The 26,634-nt window shown below is 42.7% G+C and overlaps 1 protein-coding gene across 1 annotated transcript in view; it reads left to right on the forward strand.

The window, feature by feature from the left end:
• shisa6 (shisa family member 6) overlaps positions 1-26,634 on the forward strand; it is a 57,688-nt gene that overhangs the window by 20,231 nt on the left and 10,823 nt on the right. The window contains exon 4 of the mRNA XM_070851616.1: positions 19,621-19,659. Within this exon, the coding sequence (XP_070707717.1) occupies positions 19,621-19,659 (39 nt within the window). The remainder of the gene's footprint in view (positions 1-19,620; positions 19,660-26,634) is intronic.

Genomic DNA, 26,634 nt, shown 5'->3' on the forward strand with positions numbered 1-26,634 from the left:
TAAAATGAACTTGTGACCTTCGCCCCAAAAATCTATCCTTGTGGGCCATTTCCTCTCCCTCGTGGATGCGTTAGCAGATGAAAGGAGGTTGGCATGAGCGGTAGAATTGTGTTTTGGGTCAGGTCCCAGTCTTTGAATTTCAAGCTTCTCCACAGTGGGGCTTCTATCCCCCTTCTTCTTCTTCTTCTTCTCCTTCTTCTTCTCCTTCTTCTTCACAGCGTACGCTATGGGGATTGAATCCAATGTTTAGATTTAATTGATTTTTTATGACTGAACGTGAGCAGTGAACACCCTCTCTCATTAGAGACATGGACGCAGATGTGAGAGCCGTTAATCCACTGCTAAAAGGAATGTGTCAAGCCTTTGAATCAAACAGCCTTTTTCTTTCAACCCTACCTATGTGAGATGCCTCTCAGTCCTGACTGCATTTGTTAAATTACACAGAGGCAGTTGTTTGGATTTTTGTTTTCCTCTGAATACCTCTAACCTGGTAATCTGCCATTGTCGCTCCCCACCAGCTGAAAACATAACATAACATGCATAAAGGCGGCTGAGCTTGGAACACGAGGGATAAAATGTGTTAAGTGCAAAACAGCGGAGTGCTCCACAGCCTGGGTTAGCAAATATTTAGCAAGACAGGCACCAAAAATAGCTGGCCCAAGCTGTTTATCATATTGAAAAGCATGACATTGTATATTGAACAGCCATGTCCTTCACAGAGTTGCTTTGAGTGATAAAGCAGCCGTTATAAATAGTCATGCGAAGGGCGTTTTGAGGATACTTCTCCAAGTGTTTTAGAAAGACCTGCTAAGAGACTGATCTTGGCTCTGCTGCGCTGACCTCAAGCAGCTTCATACCCACCTCCCTGCAAGGCAAACTCCCGCTCTCATCTGTAATCTATTATTCATAACGAAGAGGCAGAGACGAAGACTGGGAAAGGCAGATAACTTGGTGGCTTTTTCCTCCATCCACCCCACCCCCCCCCCATATTACTATTATCCAGAGGCCATTGTGTGGGAAAACAAATGGAATGATTGCCTTTTGTTGTATAGGAGGGGGGGAATTTTGTATTCTGTGCAGAATTTGACTGTAGATTTGCTATTCAGAGCACACAAGCTATGACTGCCAGTTGCATTGTGCAAATAATGATGCATGGGAGGGATCAAATTAAAATTTATCAGCCCTGGGTTGGGATCCATCTCCAAATCTATTTCCAGCAGATGAAAAATTGAAAAGGGAAAGGGGAGTAAGTTTTTTGAGTTTGGTGTTAATTTGCTCAGTCACTCCTTCTTGTTTTGTGATTGATTCTGGCCAAATGTTAACAGTCTGTAGTGGAGTGTGTTGGGGCAGAGGTGATGCTTCTGATATTGATTCAATTTCTTCAGTTAAGACATGCACAATCTAAATGCATCAAGAGTTACCTTAACTAAACCACAACCAGTGCACGCCTTAGCTCTCACCCTAAACCTAAACTAAAACCCTATTCTTAACTGTGGGGACCCGCTTTTTGCCTTCAAATGAGTCCCAGGACAGACTTTTGTACCCATAATATGCACGGCTCATATTTGCATGGAAAAAATCCAACACCTTGCAGCAGACTAACAACCCTGTGAAGCAGCCCCGGTCTTATTGTGGAGGCTGATAAATGACTCCTGCTGTTGTGATAATCTGTAATCATTATCACTTTACAGTGGGCAATTGTTTACTGAGCATCTAAACAATTTGCTAATTTTGCATTCACAGTTGATAAACCATTATGAGGCACCTTTTGCTTGATGCCGTCAGGGAATTAGCGCAGTGATAATCCAATTCGCTGAACTGGACCAACCAAACCTTTAAACATACCTTTTTATTACCTCTGCAATATATTTACAACAAGCCGAGTCTCTCTGACTCTCCGTGAAGCAGGTGCTTTTTTTCCCTGGAATCTATTTCACACTGTTGTTCATGCAACACGCGAGCTGGAGGGATCAGAGATCAACACCTTGTCAAGCGTGGTGTTAGGCTCCAATCTGAAACAGCGCAAGAGATGACAGAGGCCTGACGTGCTGAGAGGGGTCCCGTTGGACTGATAAAGCTCCTCCACGAGCTGCTGGCTGAAGAGAGAAAGCGGAGCCATGTCTACAACTCTCGGCTGTCACTGACTCCATTCCCCCACCATACATTACGCCGCAGCGGTCCCAGCCCTCTGCGACCACAGCGGCAAATTGTCTCCACATTGTGACCGGTGCAGGTTCTGTGAACTTTTCACATCGCGAGTCGCTTGAATTATCGCTGATAGAGGCTACAGGTATTCAATCTAAATGCCCAGGCTGTGCAGTAATAGACAAGGGGGCTGAGGTATTATACAGTAATTGAAAGGCCCCTTCAATAGCGATAAATAATGAAGTTTCCCTTGGGGCCATTAGGGGTTGGGGAAGAGAGTGTGTCAGATGAAGGGGGGGGGGGGTGTTCTCACATATAAAGAGCCAGCCTGTTAACCCCCCTCTGAGTGAGGCATGGAGGGAATATGATACGGATGTGAAAACACAGGAGGGGGAGTCACTCACCGTAATTCATTATGAATCAACCGGAACAGGTCTATGCCTGACGTAACCATGGTATTACTGTTAACTGAGGTGCTGTTTACTGGGATTATACACTGTGTCTATGAGAAGACATTACAAAAGCTACTTCACATGCTCGCTCACCATTTAGCAAAACATTGTAGTTTTACACATATTTTCAAATTTGAATTTGAAAGAAAATGAATGAATGGAAACCAACTACCGGTTCAGGCATCTACTTTATGTCCACTGTAAAAGTTCCAAAAGCCTGACAATAGATTTACATAACATATGGAAATAAATGGAATCCAATGGCTGTCTGGAGTGGGTGCCATAGATTTCCATTCTTTATTAAACAATATGACCTTACTGCTGAATCGAACATCAAGCATTACATTCACCAGTTACACCTGATTTTCATAACTGATAGAGTAGAAACCAATGGCGGGAGTAGTCTTTTAATTCCATTCATATGTACGCAATCCAGTAGCAGACTCACACTTGCCATTCACTGTGATGGATTGTATAGCTCAAACAAGCCTGCTTCATCATACTGTATAGAAATGAACAGAATCCAATGGCTTCATGACGGGGTGCAAACAATAAACCCCCAAATACTCTAATACTGTATTTACAGTACTGTATGTAATATACTGTATTAAGTGTACGTAATTTGTAGTTAAAGAGCTCAAGTGTGCAAACACACTGGTATGGTCCTTTATGGTCCGGGATCGACCCACCGACCTTCTGATTGAGGGACGACCCGCTCTAAATATGAGCCACATCTGTCGATTTACCAAAATGTTCATGCCACAACTGGCTTCTCTCGAACATTTAATGAAAAGGTAAATCTCTCTCTGTAGCCATGACGTGGTGAACTGGTAGTTCAGTGCTTTGAGGCAGAGGAGGAACATCATCAAAATGCAAACAAACTTTTCTTTTCCCCAAAACTAGTGCGCACTCCTGCCATGCGAGTCGCATGCCGCTGCCTATAGTATATGCACATAGTAATTGGCACACCCTTGAAGCGCTTTCAAATCAGGCAAAATTAGCAGCATGCTGCCGCTTCTGACAGATATGAGCTTTTCAATCCTCTTCCCAGCTGAGTGGAGGAGTTTTCTGTGTCTTAATTACCTCACATTTGGCACAGTGCACTGCAGAGCTAGCAGGAGCCGCGGGGAGATGGGGACTCAGCTGAGACACTCAGACAGCGGTTGGTGACAGAAGCCAGGGGAGGATGCAGTGGAGAAAAGGCTCCCAGCTAGCATGCCTGGGATGACAGGAGTGGTGGTGGTGGTGGTGGGGGGGGGGGGGGGGCAGAGATCCCCAGAGGAGGAGCAGAAGAAAGAGGAAGAGCTAGCTCAAGGGAGAATTCCCCTCAGGCACATATGGCAGAATTGAAACATCCATATGCCGGCGTAAAACAGAAGATATTCACAGTGTCGATGCTCTCAGTCGCTCGCTCCCTCTTCCTTTTGTGATATTGCGCACTGCCTGGTCTGTTTTATTTTGCACACAACATATTCATATCCCCCAGGAGTGCCGACAGTGGTAGAGGCAAGACAGGGATGTTTCAGGAGCTGTACACTGGGAATACAATGTCATGGTCAGTGGATGGAGCTACAGTAAATAATGTAGGCTGGGACAATATAGAACAAATCTTATATTAAAGCTGCACATGACATTAAGAGTTACTTTTGCTAAGAAACCATTATATATCATTACATATGCATATATATATATATATATATATATATATATATTGCATTCTGCACTAATTCAGTCAAATTGTATTTATCTAAAAGGAGATTTACATTTCAATTACTTTCCCTCAGTGACTGCAACCGTAATATTAGTGTCCTCCAGGGGGTGGGAATTTTCGGGACCCCTAATGATGTAGGTATTTAAATTTAATTGGCACACTGTCCCTGTAAGCTGGCACTAAAATTATTATTTTTTTTTTTATATCACATGCCTTTCAACTGCCTAACACACACACACACACACAGTTTAACCGCCAGGGGGCGATTTTGATTGAAGCACTCCCTGCGCTACACACACCACAAAAGCTGACACTGTGTCTTATAGCGCTTTTAGTTAATTAGTTAGATCATCAATTAGTCAGCTGATGCTGTGGGAAATGACCACTCAAAGGCTTGAGGTTTAGTCTCTTTTTCCACATATTTTTGAAAGACTACATGCATCAACAGCGGCACTAGCACATCATTTATACATTCTACCATATGTTCTTACTCTGCATTAAAACAACATGCTTTGGCTAGAAAATGAGCACAGGATTGCATCCATTGTCAAGAACATATGGGCCAATCAAATCATAATAAATGAAAAAAAAACTATCCTCTGTTAAGTTTAATGACCCCATTTAGAAGTAAACTTAAAATAAAGCACTAATGTGCACATATTTTACCCAAGCAATTTCCAGACAGTATTTTCACTTAGTTAGTTGATGGTAAAAAAAAAAAAAAAACCACAGAAGGAGCCTGCAGAGAGAACTGACTCCTGCAGCCGTGGGCAATGAACCGCAAAGGCTGACAGCGAAGCACTCGAGGTGTTAGTGTAAAAACTGCTCCCGTATCCACGCTACAACACTCCGCTACCCAAACCCATGTTTGCTTGCTCAGTTTTTTAGTTAAAATAATCAGCTGATTGTGGGTAAACCATGCATATTGACAGCAGTAACGTGACACAGATGCGAGATGTTGCGACGCTGTAAAACAAGGTGGATGCGGAGAAGCGTTCGTGACCGTGCCTGCTCTCAGTGCTGATGTGGAGGCTGTTTCTGTTCTCCTGATAATACACAGTCTACTGAGGCTTCGTGCTGTAGCCTCCTGTGTATAATTTCTGTCCATTGTAAATCACAAAAAGTAGATCTGCCTCCAGTTCAGTTGTGCTCCTTTCTCTAAACTGTTTCTAGCTCCTTGATGTGGCATTGATCTCAGAGCATTGTCTGTGCCAGCCTGACCAGCGCCATCAATACTGCATCTGATTCAGTCTAAACAGCTCAGAACTCTTTTGCGGCCCATCGGGGGGAGAGGTAATAAAATTCACGCCTGTCTTCATTCCCTGGATGAGGAGAGTCACATGACAGCTGATCTGGCTCTATAGCTTTATTTTGTATACTAGAGGACAGAATGAGTCAGACAATCTCTATTTGTGCCAAGAGGTGATGTTAGGAAATGATACTCTTGGGCCATGCAAAAAGTAACTTTTACATTATTAATTAGCTCAAACATAAATTAGTAATCCTCTGTAATTAGTATTTGGTCCTTTTATCACCCAGAATCAGCTGTTCCGAGAAAATTAAATGTTTACATGAGAGTGAGTCAATATTTGCTCGCTGGAAGTTAAATTGAATTATCTGAAGAATTACTTCTGAGTGCTCAAACCCACCTGAGCAGCAGTGGGAGTTGATGTTGTCCAGCTCTGTTCTCTGGAACACAGTTGGGCCAGATTTTGGCCCAAACTCCACCTGACTTTTCATTGTTCCCCTCTCCATCTCTCCCGTGACCATGGTAGTTTATCTGGCAGATATAGCAATCTAGAGAAGCATGAAGATATTAAATTAAACCAGGAGGAATCAGCCATGCAGCTGCCATAATGCCCCCTGGGAAATATAGTAAAAAATGGAAAATGTTTCCAGAAGATGATATCTACTGCTCTGGCGGCTCATTGACTTCAAGCCTTTTAGCTAGCTCATTAGCCTTTTAGCTATAAGTGACTCTGCAGAGCCCAGTGGCTTTATGGTCGTGCTGATGTTATACTGTCCTGTTTTTAATTAATGGCCTGAGAAGATCTTAAAATCCACATTGTGTATTGTTGTGATGCACTTAAATTGTGATTAGTGCAGAATCAGGGTCACATGACAGACTTCATGACTAAATGGGATGTCTTGGTTGAGCAAAGGGACCAACCAAGGGCACGACCTATTTCTGAGGGCGCTGCAGCTGAGTTGGCTAACGATCTCGTCCAGTGCAACGACCTCAGGCTGCCATCTTAGGCTCTTTTTTTAGGAACACTAATTGAGGAAACTCATTGCCATTTTCCCGTCCTCTTAAGAGAAGTGAATCGTCTCAATTTGAAAGGTCACACATTTGCATGGTAGAAGATCTTAAGGATACGTTCATGAAAACAGGTCTTATGTAAGTGTTCTTTGAAGTTACTCCCCCTAATCATTTAATAGGGCATCACTAATGTAGTCTAATTTGTTCTAATTGAATTTGAGTATGGAGCTTGTCTGGAGCTGATGTATTTGTGCAAAGAAAGACAACTTCCATTTTACACTCACTGATGTCCATGCGCCATCCAACAATTATGATACATAAAGAAATTAGAGCTGCAGCATCAGAATAGGTCGGTCTAATTTAGACTGATATGTATTGAGTGAGTAATGGCTTTATTAATAGTTAAAATATAATTAGTAATCAGTTGTGTGCCCTTAAAAAGCCTGAAAACTTCAATACAAACTTCAACAATCAGAGTTGGAGAAGACATATGTAGGTATTTTATATTAAAGGTGTGGTGCGCACAAATGTGGAAAAGGCAACAAATAAAGAAGCAAAGCTCTCCCCTTTCTGCCTGACGAGCACAGACAGCTCAGGAAAATACTCATCATTCCGACTGTGTTTGTGATCCCCGGCAGCAGCTCTATGACAATTACCATCCTGCTCTTTTTTGCAAACACGTGGACCTGTAAAGCCATTTGACATGATATACACGGCCTGATTTCAGGCTCTAATGTTACGTTAGCAATCGCTCCATAAACATGACCTGTAATTATTCGCAGAAGTAGCAGAAGGCTGAACAGTTAGCAGCATTCAACACAACGTATATAAGCTAATAACCCACTGTAGCACATTTAGATATTACAGGAAATTGTGCAGCTTCAATCCCAATTGGATTATGATCCTGATGCCCTTATAGAACATTATGTACATAAATATAAATTAGCCCACAGCCGCCAGCCAGTTTGGAACTATTAACAACATTCAACATAGCCACTCATGGTCTGCTTCCATAGTAAACCTACATACACAGCATATAGATGTATTATAAGAGGTCTAATGATAACATTAAATCTATGACCCAACCTAACAAATCACTTCAGCTCAGATATTATGAAATCCAGTTAGTTCTGTCTCTGATATTGACTCGTGCTTTATGGCATTTATTTTCAGCCTCTCTTTTAGACTCTCTTTGCGATAAGTCTGTCCGTCCTTTGTCTGGGTTGCTTTGCAGTGTAGGCAATTGTTGCCACACTGGACTAGTAGCTTTTTCTGCCATGAAATCAGGCTTTCACCAGCATCTGAAGGGATGCGCACGCTCATGTGTGTTTGTAGAACAGCCAATAGGAACGCTCTTTCTCTGGGAGGACCGGTGACTGTCTAAAGTCTTCTGTCGCCTGAAAACACAGCATGGAGGAGAGGCGGAAGTTTTCTCTCAGACCACTTGAATGTGCTGAAATGTTATTATTATGGATTATTTTTTGCCTAATTACACCAAATGAGTGAGAGTGAGTGAAAAATGAGTGACAGTGAGCCTAACCCCCCAGAAATCTCTCGATGCTCTAAGAGCATGCATGCTTAGCATCTTTAAAGCAGCTATCATCAATATTTTGACAAAGAATAATTTATCAAATGTGAAAAGTTGCTGTATAGTGATGAACCTTCAGAGAATTATTAGCAGAATCTATATCCCCCCTCGGCTTTATGGAGCTTTACTTTGAGTATCTGTCTGACCCACAAGCTTTGGTTCGCTCTTTTGCGTCACGACAAAACAACTCTGACTAACTGCTCAGGACCAAACAACAGACAGACACAGTTACCAAGTTAGCGGGTGAACATAGTTGGTGAATTGGTGGTCGAATATAAAGTTAGACCCATTATCCCATATTAAGAACTAGTAATATTTAACTGTAGTAACTGCAGACTTGATGGCATAGGAAGTGAAGAACATTTGTTCATTCATTAATTACTTTTTTTTTCAATGACTTGAGTCACTTTGCAAACCAAAAGGTGTTCTTATTAATGGCTTTAAACGCAGTCCTAAAGCATGAAAAAACTAGGGTAGGGAGTGTATTTAATCAAGCAAAACCCCCTTTCCCTTCAGAGAACAAACATTTCCATTGACAGTTCTACAAATGTGGATGTGCATGCACGTCTCCTCAGATGCTGGTCAAAGCCAAATTCCTGCAGAAAAAAGTTGCTATTCCAATATTGGCTACAACTGTCTTCACTGCAAAGCAACCCAAAAAAGACTTGAAAGGGAGGCTGACAATAACAGCAATTAAGCCAATAAAGGCAAAGTGCTTTAGAGATGGACAGAACTGATGCTGCTTCATTATCCTCTAATGTCTAAATGTGCTGCAGTAGATTGTTAGGTTGTGTCATGGATGGAACATTATTATAACACCTCTTCCATATTTTCTGTTTGTGGGTTTACTATGAAAGCAGGTCTAATAGTTTAGCCTTCTGCTAACCGTAGCCAAAGGCTGAAGCTAATTCCAGTTCAGAGCCTTAAATCACCGTACTTTATCTTAAAGGGCTTTACAGGTCCACCCGTCTGCAAAGAAAACAGGACATAATTCTCATGGCATTGCCACCGTACAGTATAACAGCATTAGAACGGCTCCTGCAGCTTTAACCATTTGTAAAAGATGACTTATTAGAAAGTGGTACAAATACATAGCTGACATAGCTGGTAAATAGCTACCCTGTGGTGCACTGTCTGATTTCAAAATTCACAGCACAACAGCGAGGGCATTTGTAAAATGCACCATCACTCTGTTGCTGCATGACCTATCAAGCTATCAGCAAATTAGGCAGTTGATGTTTTCTTAGCTCACAAAAAAAAAAGGCAAAAACTGGCAAGCTGTGCTTAACAATTAGTTACGACACCAAACTGAAGCATGGGAATATTTTGGATTAGAGAAAGCATGACAAAAGGTGAGGCTGTTTGCTGCCTTACAGTGACGTCACCATGAGAAAAACATAGATGACTTGGTGATGGTAGCAGTGGAGGCAGGATGAATGAATTGAACATCAGCCCAACAGCGTAGTTCAGGATGAAGCTGCATACCAATGGATGCAAACTGTTTACTGTGAGTGTTTCTTGTCATTCACTCAAACTTGATTTCTTGATAGAGTGACAGCCCCAGCAGTCTAGATGTCTCAAACAGGCTGGTGTCAGTGGATGTAACCTCAGTTAAAGGGTCAAGCTAACATTTTGTTACTGTTTCTCTCTCTCTCTCTCTCACTCTCTCTCTCTCATTGCGTGCAGAGGCTAGTCAAGGTCAGCACAGACATATTCCTCCCAAAATACCTTTGACAGGTAATACAATGACATCCAGGAGACAGAATGTGAGTGATATTTCTAAAAGCCCTCCAGCCTCTTTCATAAATAGCATGGCTGCTGCCCGTCCTTCATGACTTCCTTCCCCCGATGGGCTGATTGATAGAAATGCACACGATCCATTATTTTGGTCCATTGATTGAGCCCAGCGATCAAAGATCGGTGTTGTGGCCGAGGTAACTGGACCCTCCTATGCGACGGCTGCGTCGTGAGGCACAAGCAGAGGTGTCAGCCGCCGGCCTACTAATCACCCTGTGCTGTGAGTAATGGCTATGAAAGCAATCACAGGGGAAATGCATCATCTGTACGGACCCTCGATCTATCAACCTGACTCGCTCTCATTTGACTGAAACGTGTGCCAACGTGAAATATGACGCTTTGTCAAAGGCAGGGAGAGCACGTTGGCTCCGGAGCTGCAGAATGTAATAATTAAAGACACCCATAAAGACCCATTGTATTTCATACACTGACATGTACGTGTTGCGCATTCCTGAAGCTGTATCTCTGGGTAAACATTTCATGCTTGGCTCTGGTGCATAATTACAATGCTTCACCAGTTCATACAGAGTTCCAATATACTAACAGTCATTTTCCACTTCAGTCATCTTTCAATTTGTTTCCCCACATGATATCAACAGAGTAAAGGTGGAAGAAAATTCCTTGCTCGCACACCATCAAAAAACTATTTGTCAGAGAGTTTGATGTGTTTCGCCCAAACAAAAGCCACAAGCGGGCGTCCTTGGCTTACCGGTCCCTTTGATGGTTTGCATTATGAATGGGAGCAGAAATGACTTCCTGGTTTTCTTTACAAATCTGAGATATTTGAAGTTGTTTTGTGTTGCAGTTTGGGCTGTGCTGTTGTAATTTCACACTGTGGGGAACATTTCCTCTCCAACCGCAGGAGTCCCCGGTCCCATCACCTTGCAATCTGCAGGCTGGCCTCTCCCTGCCCTCTTCTCCAAAGTGCCTCTCAATTATGCAGGATGTTGTTGGTCTCAACAGGTGCCCAAAATATTTGCACAAGGAACCCTGGATTTTCCAGGTCAGGAGTACTCCAACGCTAAAAGAGTCAGGGTATCAACTGTAGAAGAAGCTCTAATTTGATCATTTGGCAAAAAAAAAAAAAAGACCGTCAGATGGGGTCCTTTGCCCCATAACAAATTCAGAAGATGATTTATGTTTTTGTACATCTAACGAATGCAATATTTGTCATTTTGGAACAAATTGCCACTGCATCTCTGGAAATGAATTCTATAGATTTTCTTCTCTGCTCATTCTGGTTTTCTCTCAGCGAGGGTTATTACTTAATTAGATCAGAGGAAGGCTCTGTCAGATATCTCCCCTGCCTCTGACTGAGCTTGCCTGACCTCAGCTGCTCACGTAGAATACTGATCGCTCTGCAACGCTTCATCCAATTACCTGATGTACAAATAATACGTGAAATGACACATAAATATATTTACACACAACATGCTCCTACCTTTGTTTCCTTGTTGTTGTGGGATGAGTCACCGTTTTTCTAGACTGGATGGAATTCAAACACAGCAAATTTGATTTCATTATAATTAAAACTAAATATCATACAAAGAATAGATTCCCACACCATTTCATGACATTTTCATGGTGACGATGTTCTGAATGTGTGCACACAGTGTTGAAACAGGGTGTGCCCTATCACAACCGTACAGTCTCAGCCGGAAATTTATCCCAAAAAAACGTATTAAAGTACCGTCCAAAAAGCTTTCTGTGGTTGCTGAATTTTATTATCTAATTCATGTAACATAAAAAATGTAACTGTTGGAAGTTTTCATGTCAGTTTTAAGCTCTGGCCAAACAGCTCTTTGTCCTCTTCAGGCCACAGAAGTTTCTCCTGACAAACCGTAGCACGCCATGTGAGAAAGAGTTCTGTACAGCTGAGGCTGATGGGAAATGTCATTAGTTTTGCAGTTATTTGGTCAAAAGCCAAAGTGCTGAACAATTCAAAACTTTGACCTGATGGTGGTGCTGGATGAAAAGTCAGAGGATCACTAAAGTTATTACAATTCATCCTGAGGCGGATCTGAGTGCCTGAACCAAATTTCATGGTAAATCAACCAAAAGTTGATTTGATGTTTCATTAAAAAGACCTCATGGAGGCACTAGATGAAAAGTCAGGAGTTCAAATTAGGATTCATCATCCAGGTATCATGTGTACAAAAATCCATGGCTATCCATCGGACCAAAGTGGTGGACTGTCTCACCGGCAGACATTGCCATCCCTTGAGTTTGCAATAGATGGTGAAAAAGTCACATTGAATCAGTGCTGTAAGACAATTAACATGAAAATGTCTACATAGGTGAGCACTCTCTATGGGTGCTGCATATGTTGTGGCGTTAGTGAACTGAAAAAAGAAAAAAAGAGAAAAGGACTTAGTTCCCTGTGAGACGCAGTCACAATGAAATATTAAAATGCCTACATATGGTGCCGTAAGCCTCACCCAAGTTACCCTGCCCCCCTTACTCCCTCTAGTCTGATCTGGAGAGCCACAAAATCAATCACAATAGCTGTGATCAGGGCGGCCGATGTCACTAGTGGCACTTTTCTGAAATGTTAATAAAGCCATATTGAATGGTGCACTATTCTCGGCAGGAGGTCCGTAGCCTGTGGCTGCTCACTAAATCTCAATGACTTCATTAACTCATTACCATGAGTCACGGCGTACAGTGCCAACAGCAATTAAAACACTACAGAAAAGAGTGGTGTCCTTGGGCCGCTGTTCTGCTTGCGAGACTGATACGCTTTACTAGATTTAGCAGGATGATTGACATATCAATAGGCACCGAGGTGGATTAAATGGACTCAATCAATATTCAGATTTGTCTCACTCACGCCTCGCTCGTTGCACACCTTGTCAAGTGATGTTGGCCTTTGTGCTCCGGGCTGTGCGATGCTGCTATTGAAGCGGGATATCCTGTCTGTCGCATCCAGGACCATAACATGACTCTGAAGATTTTATTTGGGATTATTTAAATGTTCTTCAATTCTTCAAAAAAAATTACTTTTTCACTTATGGTAATTGAAAAATGACCAAAAGCCAAAACAAAGCAGAGGTTGGTTGAGAAAATCCTAGAGGGCATAAAAGGTCACTGACATTTTCTCCCAGTACAGAGAAGACTGGTTAGTATTCATTCAATTCTTTTGTCTTTTTATTCCATATTCAACCAGGAGGCCAGAGGAGGCAGAAAAATTGTAACTTTCAATGAATATGTCAAGGCTTTAATTCAACTCTCTCCTCTGTCTTTTGTAGAAACACATTTCTATTCATGAAGCCAATCCTCCGTAGTCATGACACTGCATACTTATGTTTCTTTTGTAAAACTCCAGCAAAATGGTAATTAAATTGCAACTGTGGGCTTCTGTCCCCTATGCAGACTTAAAGAAGCCTTTATCTTAGCAAATGACTGACAGTTGATTATGAAAAACCCAACACTTCTTTTTTTCCCCCTCCTGCGTGAAAGCAGTCCACCCACACCTTCTGCTTTTGTGTGCACTATTGTTATGGCTCCATTGTTAATGAGTTTAGAATTAACTGGCTGTAATGACTGGAGACCGGAGCCCCTGCTGAGCCTGATTGTGCTGTTGAATGGGGAGCTGGCTGGAGGAGTAATGTATGGATGGATGGATGGATGGATGGATGGATGGATGGATGGATGTGCACACTGTGCTCGGGTATCTGCGTCTGTTGCTCGCTCACACGGGGAAAAAAAAAAAACACAAGCGGCGTCAGGAGTGGGTGGGTCGTTTTTTCGGGACGGTCACGCCTCGATACCCATCGCCGCCGTGCAACCTGACATCAGGTGTCATCCTGTGGCCGCTCATCTACTTTGGGGGATTGGATTTACAGTGATTTTTTTTTTTTTTTTATTAAGCAGACATCAGTTGTGGCCTCAGTCAGCTGGGGGTGTTAGATTCTTCCAAAACTAATCCATTACACTCTGAATTAGTGCTATAAACTCATTCAGAGACATTTACTTGGCAATAAAACATTGTAGATGTTGATACATTTATTCAAGAGTAGATTAATATTTTCTTTCTGTATCGTGTTGGGCAGTAACCCATTCAGTATTAAGTGGTGTAAGGGGTTACAGATTACAGCTGCATATGTCTACATCCACTAGTTTTTTCAGCTTGTCAGATCACACTCAAACCGCTAAATCTGGTGATTAAATGCAGAAAACTCAAAGTTTAGTAGTTGCATTTAAATATATATATCATAAAGCTGGAGGAGCATGAAACAGTGACTGGATCTCAGCTCTTAAATGCTGCCTGTTAACCAGGTGAACAGTAGCTCTGAGGTACTGGTCACAACGCTGTGAAGTCACCTGACAACATAAATACTGCTACATTCCAACTGCTGTCAGGTGTGATCCTCTATAGTGACATTTAAAATAGGATATCACAGACAGTGTTAGAAGCTACAGGAAGTTGTCTCTTTACTTTAACTGCCATTTTGAGATTTATCCACTCTTGAGAGCATTTGTAAAAAAAAAATGTCCCATGTCCCACCTTAGTGTGGACAGAATTATGTGATTGATCCCATAACGCTCTGTCACTTCAATATTTTGGGGGCTTAGAGGAAAAAAACACCTTCCAGTAACTCTTAAGTTGTCTTATTTACGTCTAGTTTGGATTGGAGGGTGCGTGAACCCTCGGCAGGCTCCATGCAGCTGCTGCACTAACGGTGTTTTTTATGGTAAATGCAGTGATTACCTCTAACCATTGGTTGGCTGCTTTTTCACCCGCAGCGTCTCGATTTCTGTCCCCACAGGTAATGAATTCAGACGATGTGGTGTGTGTGTGTGTGTGTGTGTGTGTGTGTGTGTGTGTGTGTGGTGGCGTCAGAGTTGTCAGAGATGACTTTGATGGACCTGGGCTGAGCGATGAAAGCAGTGAAAAGGACGGATGTTTCCTATATTATTATGTCGAACTGATAATGTTCATGTCAAATGATATTGTAATCAACGCTGGCCCCCTTCGTCTCTGGGAGATGCTGGGGCCACTTTAGTCCATTTACAGCGTCTATAAGAGGTGGAGAGAGGTTAGGTGTGCATCAGTGCTTAGTGAAAAATGAGTATTCACTACACTGTAGTAGACTAGCTGGATTTTGGGGGCTTTTTAAGTGCGCCTCTTCTGTCTCTGCTTCTCTTCTTCTTCTCTCCCCCTCTGTCCTGCAGCATAATTCTCTATAATGAGCTTGTGGACAGGAGATGAGATATGATTCTTGGAATTAAAACAGCATTTTCTACTTTGATCATCCAGCAGTGTGTGAAGCACTGAAATAAGACTCTCCCCTTCTTTATCGAATCTTTGCTCTCACTCCCCCCCCTCCCCCCTTAATCTTTCCCTTGCTCGCTCGCCCAGCTCTATCTGGGCTTGGGGGATTGCTGTATGAGATGGAGAGTTAATGAAGAAAGCTTTTTTCCCTCCCGTGCAAGAAGACCGGTAAACTCAAGCAACTTTGTACTCTGCTTTTGTTAATCGCGTCACGATCGGCTTTCATGCCTTACAATCCCAAACCCTGAACCAGTTCAGCATAAATATTTAACATCGTTATTTTCAAGCCCCTGAGAATATGTCTTAAACAATTGCATGAGCTACTACACGGATGAATCAGAACTATTTTTTGCTCCTGAAGTTGGCCGAACAGCTTTCGTCTTTCTCTGCGGAACAATCGACATCATCCCCTTTTGCCTGTAAGTGATGTAAAATCAAAAGATGGTGTGTAATGAAAAGGAATAACACAGCCATCACAGGGACCCTCGCTCTCATGCACACACCCACGCTCCTAAGTGGCCTTGTCTTCGTAAACTGCAAGTGAGATGCAACATTGTCAAAAAGCCATTTAAGATGCTATCATCTAATATGGAGGTTGACGTGGGCTGGTGCTGGCAGCGTGGTTATGTAAGCAGCTTTCTCAGGGACTGATAGCAATCCAACACACCCAGCAGGGGAGCTGTGGTGTGTGTTTGTGTGTGTGTGTGTGTGTGTGTATGTGTCGGGTGAGGGGTGGGGGTGGGGTGGGGGGTGTGAAACAAATCACACATTCAGTACGCTACATAATATTGCACCCAGTGTTTTGCCACAGGTACAGAGAGAGGCGCTCCTTCGTGCCAATTGATTTGTTAATATGCTAATGTTCCGTGATTAGCGAAGCAAGAAACCAAGCGCGTCTTCGCTCAGTCAGGTGTTGATTGAAAGAAATCAACAACCGGGGTGGTGGATGACAAAGAAATGCACATTTTGGAAATCAAAACTTTGAAATCTGTATTGTAATGACAGGCCAAAGGGCATGAAGAGAGCACAGTTTTGGCGATCTTTCAGCAGCGAGGCAGTCCCACAGTCAGGCATGCTAACAGTGGCTTTACTGTGGCACACTGAAAGCCCTGAGTTAGCACATACTGTACACGGATGTTCAGTTTGTTTGAATGCAGTTTCCAGGCTCATGAGGGGAATGCATTGCCACCGTTAGCAAACATGAATCATGACACATTACATGTGCTACATTATACGTTAATATGAAATGCAAGAGTATCTGAAGTCCGACAGTCATAAAAAAACATTTAGCTAGTATTGCAACATACACCAGAATACAGCAGCGGCCCCTGGAGTCACTGCTTCCATCATGTAGCCTTAATGTCGCTGGCATTACTATCAATGAAACTCCCAGCTGTGGCTGCTAGATGAAGTTTTAGAAAAAACACATTTACTTTTGTGTATTTTGTGAATCATATTCAGCTCAGTGAAGACTGAGTGGGCCAAATGGCTTTCAGCTGCACACAGTGTCCTACAGAAGAGTGAAGTGTTGCCGTCAGTGCTTCTTGAAGACTCGTCTTACCTTGGTTCTGTGTTTATTGTGAACGCATGGCACGTTTGCGGCTGACATTTTAGTGGGCCTGAGTCCACATCATTGATTTCCAGAAGATAGCCCTGCTGATATGTCAAGGCCATCCGGGGTAAGGGTGGCAGGGATTGCAGCGGAGCCCGTGTAGAACGAGTTACCTTGGGCTGAAAATCGGAGAAAACATTGTTAAGCGCTGATGGTAGGCATGCTGGCAAGTAGATTTGCCCTGGGAGGGAGGTCTCCTCAGGGCACTGACTCCTCTGCAGTCTTTCCACTCGCACTTGTCTTTCCACACCGGAGTCAGGAATTTCTGCCTGTTCCAGCCAACATCCCTCCTGCAGACTTCATGTAGGTGTAGCAGTTGACTGCAAAAACACAGTCCTGTTCCAATTAAGGAGCATAAGCAATGCTGTTTACTGTTGAGCTGCCATCTACACTTATGTCATTTGAGTCCTGCTTTAAAAGTCTCACTTTTATAAATGGAATCCATCGACTGACAGTCGCTTCTAAACCTTTTGATGTATCTCTTCTCCCTGTATTGCAAGAAAACGGCTGACTGTTTTACACGGCAGCGCTGTGAAATGAGACGATTGTTTGCTTGTGCGGTGCTGAAGGGAAATGCTGAATCTTCCTGTAGCACTCTTCAGCGTTACAACTTTCTGTTGACTAAAACACTGCACGCATCATAAATATGCCGCATTATGTTGAGTCAGGAGAACTGTAACTAATGCTCGGGCATCAAGGTTTCTTGTCACATTGTGGTTCTAAATAACCTTGCAGGAACACTCAGGTCGGTAAGCTGATGTGTGAAAGACTGTGAATGGAATGCTTTGGTCTTTTGCAGCTCATAGCAGGATCACAAACAGATGAATTGCCTGCATTACTTCAGTCAAAGCAATGGGAATACATGCTGTAACTACTATAACAGGTTTAAAGCAGCTACAGATTTCCTCAAACCTGCAGAGTAGAGTTCAATGGGTCCACCGTGTCTCACACTATCTGCATCATCCTCATTATCCCCCTCTCACCAGGCATCAGATACGGAGTCTGTCCTCTGGGGGGAATATTCCACAAGCATCAATAAATCAGCCTTGCATTACATGTCTGATGGATTTATCAAGCCATCGATAAGGTATTGACTGGAGTAATGCTCAAGGTCATCTTGTAGGAATCTCCAGTAGCCCTGCCTAACAGAGTATTTTAAGAAATTAACGTTAGTGGTCTGTTTCTGTTCCTCTAAGGTACAGTGAGTACAGATTTCACTCCTTCATTTGGTCAGAACAACACTGAAAGATCTGAGAAATACCAATGGAAGTGGGAATTGGAGATCTGTGCGCTCAAACTGTTCGACAAAAAGTATACGAATTAAAAAATATGATGAAATTCTTAAACAAAATCTTCCAGTACAATTTAAATTGCTTTTACTGTGATGCATCACCTGTTCAGCAGACAACGTTTGGACGACACAACCTAATTGATGATGACAACTACAGGCAATGTCAGTAATTGTTGAGGATTGCATGTAATAGCCCTTTAATAGTAAAAACTCTTTCTAGATGCATTAACAGGTAAAGACAGTGAGATAAATATTAAATGCATGCATGCTATGTTTTACTAATTTCTTGACGTTTCTTTAAATGTGATTTAAAACAGAAGAGACCAGACCTAATGTTCACGGCCTTAAGGCATTCTTGTTTTGATGAGAGGGGCTTTTCTGCAAAGGAGACACTGTGCACTACAGTGGATTGAATATAGCAGTGCAGTTCTAATCCACAGTATGTGCCCTCACTCTGCTGGTACTGATGTTATGTGTACTTTAGCATTTTACTACAGAGATGGGCTGTTTGCATATTTCTCTCACAGGGGATTTCATGTAAAGCTCCTGCTGTTATCAGTACCCTGATGTGGAAAAAATCTGCAGTTTGTGCTCATCAATGTGCCAACAGCAGCGCTGCATCTGTCATGAATGTACTCCAAGCTATAAAGGTTCATTTGGATAACTGGGTTTAAGGTCAATACCAGTGTGCATATCGTTCAGAGCTGGGGAGAACACATCCCTGTACCTTTGTGTTGCCGCGAGGGAGGCCGTAGCGATGAGAAGCTGATGGTAAATCAATAGTGATGGATCAAAGTGCCACATGGCTGGAGCCCCGTGGTGTCCGGGTGCGGGGAACAACGGTGACTTTTTACACCCCCTCCCTTCTTCTCATTATCCTCTTCCCCTCTCCTGCTACCCCAATTCTCTTTCTTCATCTTGAAATTCCAACTCCTCTCTCCTCTTCGCCCACGCTCGGTGGCATTTTATGTGTGTGTGTGTGTGTGTGTGTGTGTGTGTGTGTGTGTGTGTGTGTGTGTGTGTGTGTGTGTGTGTGTGTGTGTGTGTGTGTGTGTGTGTGTGTGTGTGTGTGTGTGTGTGTGTGTGTGTGTGTGTCAGAATGTATGTGTGAGAGAGAGGTGACTTGATGCTTTGTGTCGTGGTGTCAGGTGGCATCAGCCAGTGGTTGATGGGAAGATAAAATGTAACACAATCGATATCCGAGCGCTAAAATTGTTCTCCTTTCCAGCGGCTTTCTGCTCCATGTGTGTCCACACGTCTGGTGCTGTGACATGTCGGAAAAACACGACTCATTATTCAGAAAGTTTAGCTGTTGTACTGCTTTATTGTCTAATGTTTGGGAGCAGCAAAGACTGGTGTGAATTGAATCCTTTTCCCTGCATTTCAGTGTAAATACAACTGCCGCTTGTTCAATGTGACTGTATTGTTCTGTTATGTTACCATAAAAGGAGCACATTCTAATAAATAACCACTTGGTTCTGTTTTCTAGGAGAAAAACATTGGCCGGTCCGCTCCCAGAGTCACCATGGTAGGGATGGCTGTTCTTTCTTAAAGGGTCAAAGTTGCCTCTAACCACTTTCTTTCTTTCTTTTTTTTTTTATGATTTCTGCATTTCTCTAATGAGCCTGTTAATGAATAATAGTGGTAATCTGAAGTAAAGTGTGGCTCCTGATTAGTGTTTGGAGGCAGCTTATCCCCACAGTGTTAATTGTAGTGCAGTGCCTTCCTGTTGACCTCTATCTATCTATATGGCTAACCTGTGTATTTTCCCCTTGACATTTAGCTCTTCTGTCTGTCCCATGAGTACATGTGTGCAGTCTAGTCTGTGTGAGCTGGTTCTAGGGGTGGAACGGTACACAAAATCCACAGTTTCATAGAAAATGTCCATTAAGACGAGTACAGCAGGCTCATTATTCACTTACACACTTAAAGCTATTCTCCTTCTTGCCAAGAGTTGTATGAGAAGGTTGATGCCACTCTCATGTGGAACCAGGAGGCAATTATCTTAGCTTAGCTTAGCACAAAGGCTATCTATCCGCTCCTCTTAAGTGCACAAATGACCACATTGCACTTTGTGTGTTTAATCTCTACACAAACAGAAATATATAAATGACAGTGTGAGGGGGTCTGATGGGGATGCTGCTAGGACTTGTCACAGTGGGGTTGCCAGACCAGTGCAAGGAGGCTCAATCAGCTGTTGTTTGTCAGGACATAGTCACACTATGTAACTCCCTCTCGTTTTAACACAGGCACCTTTCCGTAGTCCTGAAGGTGCACCAGACTGACCAAAGGGCACGTGTGCAGGGACATCATAGCAGGCCTCTGGCCCTGGAAAGACTGAGCTGAAGCTCTCTGAGTGGGACTCTCTCCAGAATTTATGCTCCTCACGTACTAAAACAGTGACCACATTAGACAGCATTAAGCTAATCCAACAGAGAATTAAACACATACCGTTTCACCCCTATCTGATTCTGTTCAAATCAATGGTGTGATGATGTGGGCTCGCTTACAAGGAAACATTCTAAAGAGGAGATTTCAATTGTACAGTTTTTGTTTTCAACTAAGAAATCCATTTTCTGAGTAGAGTTTGGGCCTAATTAATGAAAAAAAACTAACCAAACTAGGACATGCTGTATGTAAATAAGAATATTCTGTACCTCTTGATGTTTGCTGCAGCTGGCCCACATTGTTCTTTATTTCATTGTGCTGTGCCTTAAAACCCAACTGGTCCCATTTTCACTCTGTTCTAATTCCTGCCCTTTGAAATGTGTGTTTTGAACTGTTTCACTGAAGCTTTTTCTGTGTGTTGTCCACTTTACTGAAATGAATGTCCTTACCTCTATGGTGTGCGTAGTCTTCGACTCTGTCCGTCTCAGTGGAGAGGAGGGCTGGTCTATAAAGGCATGGATAAAGGCAGTTTTGATGATGTTACTTCTTTTATTTTAAGAAGACATCAGATAAATCTGTGCTTATCCTTGCTTAAGATATACGGACCCTCCTCTTCCTCCTCTACCTCTTCCTCGCCCTCCGCCTCCTCTCAATGGAAGTCTGCTTTTCAACAGCCCGCAAATGGATTCGGTTGGTATGTCAATCAACTGTTGAGAGAAATGGCTTTTTGATTAGAGTATTATTCCTATGATGTGACATCCGATGAAAATGCCATACTGTTATACTGTTTGATTTTTCAGAAAAGATTATTACTTTTAAACCCAGTGAGTCACCTCGACTTTTGTAGTGAGGGAACAGAGTGAAACCAGAGGAGCTCTGTAAGAACATCATGGAGCACCACTTCAATAAAATGGATCTCTTATTGCCTCTTAACACACAGGGTCACAATAGTCCACAGTGGGTTCACTGTCTATCACATTTCAAAATGAACTGGATATGAAGTCCATCTCAACCTCCTGCCCTTTCCCATCCCTGCTGAGACTATCAAGACACATTTGTCAAGCTGGAGAGGCAGCGACATGTCAAGTAACTGGTTGGCCTTTGGTGTCTTGAGGGTGATTGTGAGTTATGAGATAAAGAGTGATACTTACTGGCAATATGGGCAGAAACTGCCTGGACAGGGATTTTCTTGCACTCGGAAGAACACAAGGAACTTTGCAATCTGCAGCTCTCGTGACTCGTTAATGGATTTATTATCTATGAATGCATAATGATATCAGAGTATTTCGGTGTAGCTATTCATTTCAACCAATTTAAAACGTGTGTTAATTAGTTTTCACTCATTAGCAGACATGAGATGTAGATTAACCGACAAGCACAGCAATTTAGCAATATACTGTATTTGCAGGTACACAAATAGTTATTGCTGCAATAAAACCACATCACCACAATAAAAACCACATTTCTTAAATAGCATACAAACCGGTGGAAACAGCTCATAACGCTGCCGCGGTACACTGAAGTGAGCTAATGCTTTTTTTTATGCTTCAGTACACGTTGATAGTGTTTTCTTGTGTCAACATTTTTAAAATCTAACCCTTTTATCTTATATACACACACAGAGTTTGAATCAATTAAAGCCACTCTAATCAATATCTAACATCAACATTGCAGTTTCATAATGTGAAACGTTTGGTGACTAACCTGCAGAGAATTATCACCAACACTCTACAGAGCTAAAAACAGAGAGAATATTGTTGTTCAGCAGGTCACCAGAAACACTGCAGATGTGGATGTGCGACGCTCTGAAACCGGTTTTTATGCACATTTTCAATCTGCGCATAAAAAGTCTGAAAATTACAAAAAAAATCTATTTATTTTTAATTTCTATTTTTATTTTTTTTTGTTGCAATTTTAATGCTTTATTTGACAGGCCAAATACAAATCTGGACCTCTGCGGTAAGGACAAAGCCTTAATGGTACGTGAGTTACTGCTGTGAGTAAAGCTTTCAAATGGAGCTGGAAAAGTTGGCATGTGGATAACAGCAACGCAAACAGACTCAGTGAATACATCACAGCGTACATGAAGCACCAACTGTTCGTCTGTATGCATCAGCTCCTAATATACATACGAGAGTCAACAAGTTCTCCATGCCAACTTTTCTTCCCACAAGAGACCCAAAAAAAGAAAGCTGTGACAATGTGCAAAGTGTTCCCCCTCACATTCTCCAGGAGCTGGTGGATTTAGTGGTGGGAAACTTCAATTTTACACACGCAAAAATACGACGAGGTTCTTGATATCAGTAGCTGAGATAGCTTGCAGACCCACGTAGCTCATTATTTTCAGTCTAATTACCGTTAGCACGTACATTGCTGCTGCTCTTTCTTGCCAGCATACAACAACCGCTGTGAAACAAGTAACAGAAACAGTTCCTTCTGAATAATTTAGAAGATGCTAAAAAGAACACATACAAATTCTACACATGGTGGCTTTAAACTGTGATTTTGAAGGAGCCAGACTATATATGCTGAGATCAGGAATGTGGAAGTGACTTGAAAATCCTCTCAGCTCCTTTGATCTGAGCAGTTTCTTCATTTTGTTCTCTATTTTTCTTTTTCTTTTTTTTCACGTTCGCTCCCGAGTTGTAGTTATTCCATTTTATATTACTGACACCTTTTGGTAGCATGCAGTCAGTGGAACGCTACAGTGCTTTTGTGCTACACTTACAGATATTGCATGTCAAACCGTGTTCCCATTGCTGTTTTTCAAATTCTGTGTCGCTTTATTGGCACATCGTTAAACGCAGTATTGCCACAGCAGCCAGTACAAGCTTGTCAATGTAAGTAAGTGTTGTTTCATGTATACTGATGAAGGGTGGCGTTCTTCTTGTTGTCATGGCGGCTATTGCCAATGCTGCACAGTTCATCCTCTACTTCTTACACAGCTGCAGTTGCTCAGGCTTCTCTGAACTAGCTATAGGTCGAATCGTATCAAACAGCAGCCGCTTATCATGAAAATGAGACTTTTACTTAAAGATACCGGTTAAGCCTTTCTATCTATGCAAAGTCCAAGTTCTGACTAACAGTAGCCTTTCAGTTAAAAATGAGCAGTGGAAGCTAAAATTAGCAGAGCTAGAAGTGCTATAAATATAACTTATAAGCATTATCACCAGCGCTGCAATTGGGTCAGAGTTAAGCCTCCGTCTCTGCCAGTGAAATCAATGAGAAGGTGGGAGCTACTTCTGTCCAGGGGCCTGTAGCTTTGTCCCCTGCTCGCTGAGTGAAGTGGGGCTATTATGGCAGTTAACATTTAGCGATTATATGTGCACGCTCTTTGTCATTTTCTAAATGTCAAGCCCGTGGTGGCGTCCCTGCCCTCCCATTCTTCTGCTGGAAGAGGAGGGCAGGGACGAGTCGGTAGCACCAAGACTGTCAACACGGCCAATAGGACGGAGACGTCTGTATTCATGCCTGTCACACACAGTTTGCACAAACACTTACAAACACATACATGCGCAGCGCACTCTGTAACCCCCCCCCGGCGCTACCACCTCCACCTCCACCTCCTCATATCTCCTGAAGCTCCACTTGGCAGGGCTAATGGGATGGCAGGGCTGTTGGTTTTAGAGAGGGATGACATGTTGAGAGTGGAGCAGAGAGCGGCTGAAGATGGCTCTCTAATAGATCTGGGGTGGGTGGTACGGAGTCAGGGTGGGGATGGGGGTGGGGTGCCTTGTGATCACTGGCCCATGTTGCTTTTTCTCTCTTCTTTTCATCCCACTGCCCCACCGCATCCTCCTTTTTCATATTTTTCCGTCTCTTATCTGCTTTCTGTCAGTTTATCCTGTGCTTCTGTCTCTGCAGCCCTTTACTTCTCCCCATTCCCCCTCAATATGTTGTTAAGAGATACCAAGCCTTTAGGGTTTCCATGAAGTTGTGCCCATCTGTCTGTATTGTCTGTGCTTTGAATTCCCTCTGTGTCTACCATATCTACTTATAGTTTGCATTTTCCAATCAGTAAAAGGGTTTCTTGCTTTTATATGCTTATTCACATCTGGTGCATACAATGTGTGCTGGGTGCTGCATTTCCTTTTTGTCAAATGTTCATTTGTGAAACTCTTCTAAACTTATTCTTAAAAAAAAAAGTAAAAGATTGAAGCTCAAGTTACACATCGTGCCTAAGAGTTGAGGGAATTAGCAAACACGGTAAAGGGAACACCAACATAAAGTGTGCAAACATGTATTGTTGTAGGAATGTCAGATGAGCATCTGAGAGCCTTGGGTGCTCACATCCCGAAGTTGCTCAGTTGTTCAAGCAACTGATGAACTCGTCTGGTTGTATTTCAGGTTAATTTTAGCTCCCTTTTTCAGTCTGTTTTTCAGGGCTCCATTTGCCTCATCTCTGCTCTCAGAATGACTTTCCGATTCATAGAAGAAAAAAAAAGAAAAGAGACTGTGGCCAAACACGCTCACACACTCAAACCCCTTCCACAGAGAGCTGACTGGGTGTCGTGACTTGACTGTTCAGTTGCTGGACAGAATGCAGATTCTTGGAAATCAATGATCTGATGGTTAGCTCTGAGGATGTGACCACGATTGATTGATTCTGCAAAAGCTGATTTAACCTTGGCACAGGGTTCAAGGTGCTTTGTGGTCAGCTCAGCGCGCCTTCTCTTGCCTCCCCTGTGTGCTGTATGTGGATGTAATGTTTGGAAGTGCGATGTGAAACAAAATGCCACGCCAAATGTCAGATTACTGAGTCACTTGCATGCCATCTGGATGCTATTATGCAAACTCGGCAAGGAGGTATTCTCTGGACATCAGTTATGAGCGAAGGGACATTTAATGTGAGTAATCTTCTCGCGAAGGTGAGGGCGACTGTATCCAGGAGAAAGTGTCTAAGAGTACATTCTGCATTGATCTGCGGTTAATTCAGACACTAAATCTGACTGACACCATCTGACAAACACGCAGCTGCGTCATCAACAACTGACAGAAAAACATCCATTTAGCAATTTAGATAGGGACCCTGTTTAACCCAACAATCTGGAGAGCATGTCAATCATAAATAATCAGCCCACTCTATGATTAGACAACAGCACTGGCTTTGCATCTATTTCAATATGCCAATTTAAGGAGATGAAGGCAATAACTAATGGCCAGCACTGTATCCGGGGGGGTCTCACGCTCCACTGTAAGCTTCATCACTGACAAATAGTCTTCCGGAGCGGCTTCATGGCAGCACAGCGTGTGGAGGTTGTTTTGCAGCGTTGACTCAAAGTGGCGGGAAGGGTGACGGTGCGGTGGGGTGTTCTGAGCCGATAAGCACCCTCATGGCTGTGAGAGGTTGAGGGTGTGGGGAAGGCGCTGATTGTGCTGGGACTCCTTTCCTGAAAACAGTTAATTGGTCCCCAGATTACGGAAGGATCCCAGAACATTGGCTTCCCGGGTTCTTAATGAGCTGCCGTCCTCTGTGCCGCCGCTGTGGGCCGCTCAGCTCGGCCCATCTCCCCGGGCCCCTCAGACCAGGCTTTGAGTGGAAATCACCAGATTGAGACAAACCCTCTTAGAGATATCAGTGGTCCATGTCAGGGCTCTGGCACTTTTAAGTGAGAGAATTATCTTTAAGAACATAACACCTCCGTGACCAGTTCTCTGACATTTTAATTTCTTTTTGTGAAGTTTGTTTTTCAGGAAGTAGGTCGCGGTTTAAAAATTCTCACTTTTATGTATTTGTTTTCCTTCAGTTATCAGTATTGCTGATAATCTGGAAATGAAGAATGGATGTTGAAGTATGAGGTTGACCACTTTTTTTTTTTTTTAATGATTAACAAAAACAATTAGCTTTTCGCAATTAACAGCCTTAACCTGCAGCAAACAACGTGCGCTGAATGCTGAAAAAAAAAACCTGCGAATGTGACCCAGACTAAATTGCATTTGCTCCAAATGTTAGTATATATTATATTAGCATATAATATTAGTGTAAAAAGGTATTTTGTTGGAGACAGGGTAGAAATATTTGCTTCCTGACACCTAAAAGCAAATTCAGCAACAGTTTCATTCTGGAAACTATGATATGCTCACTTTTCTCTGTGTCACCACATGTTAAAGCTTT

Source organism: Pempheris klunzingeri, chromosome 20 (assembly GCF_042242105.1).
Source record: "Pempheris klunzingeri isolate RE-2024b chromosome 20, fPemKlu1.hap1, whole genome shotgun sequence".
Lineage (NCBI taxonomy): Eukaryota > Metazoa > Chordata > Actinopteri > Acropomatiformes > Pempheridae > Pempheris > Pempheris klunzingeri.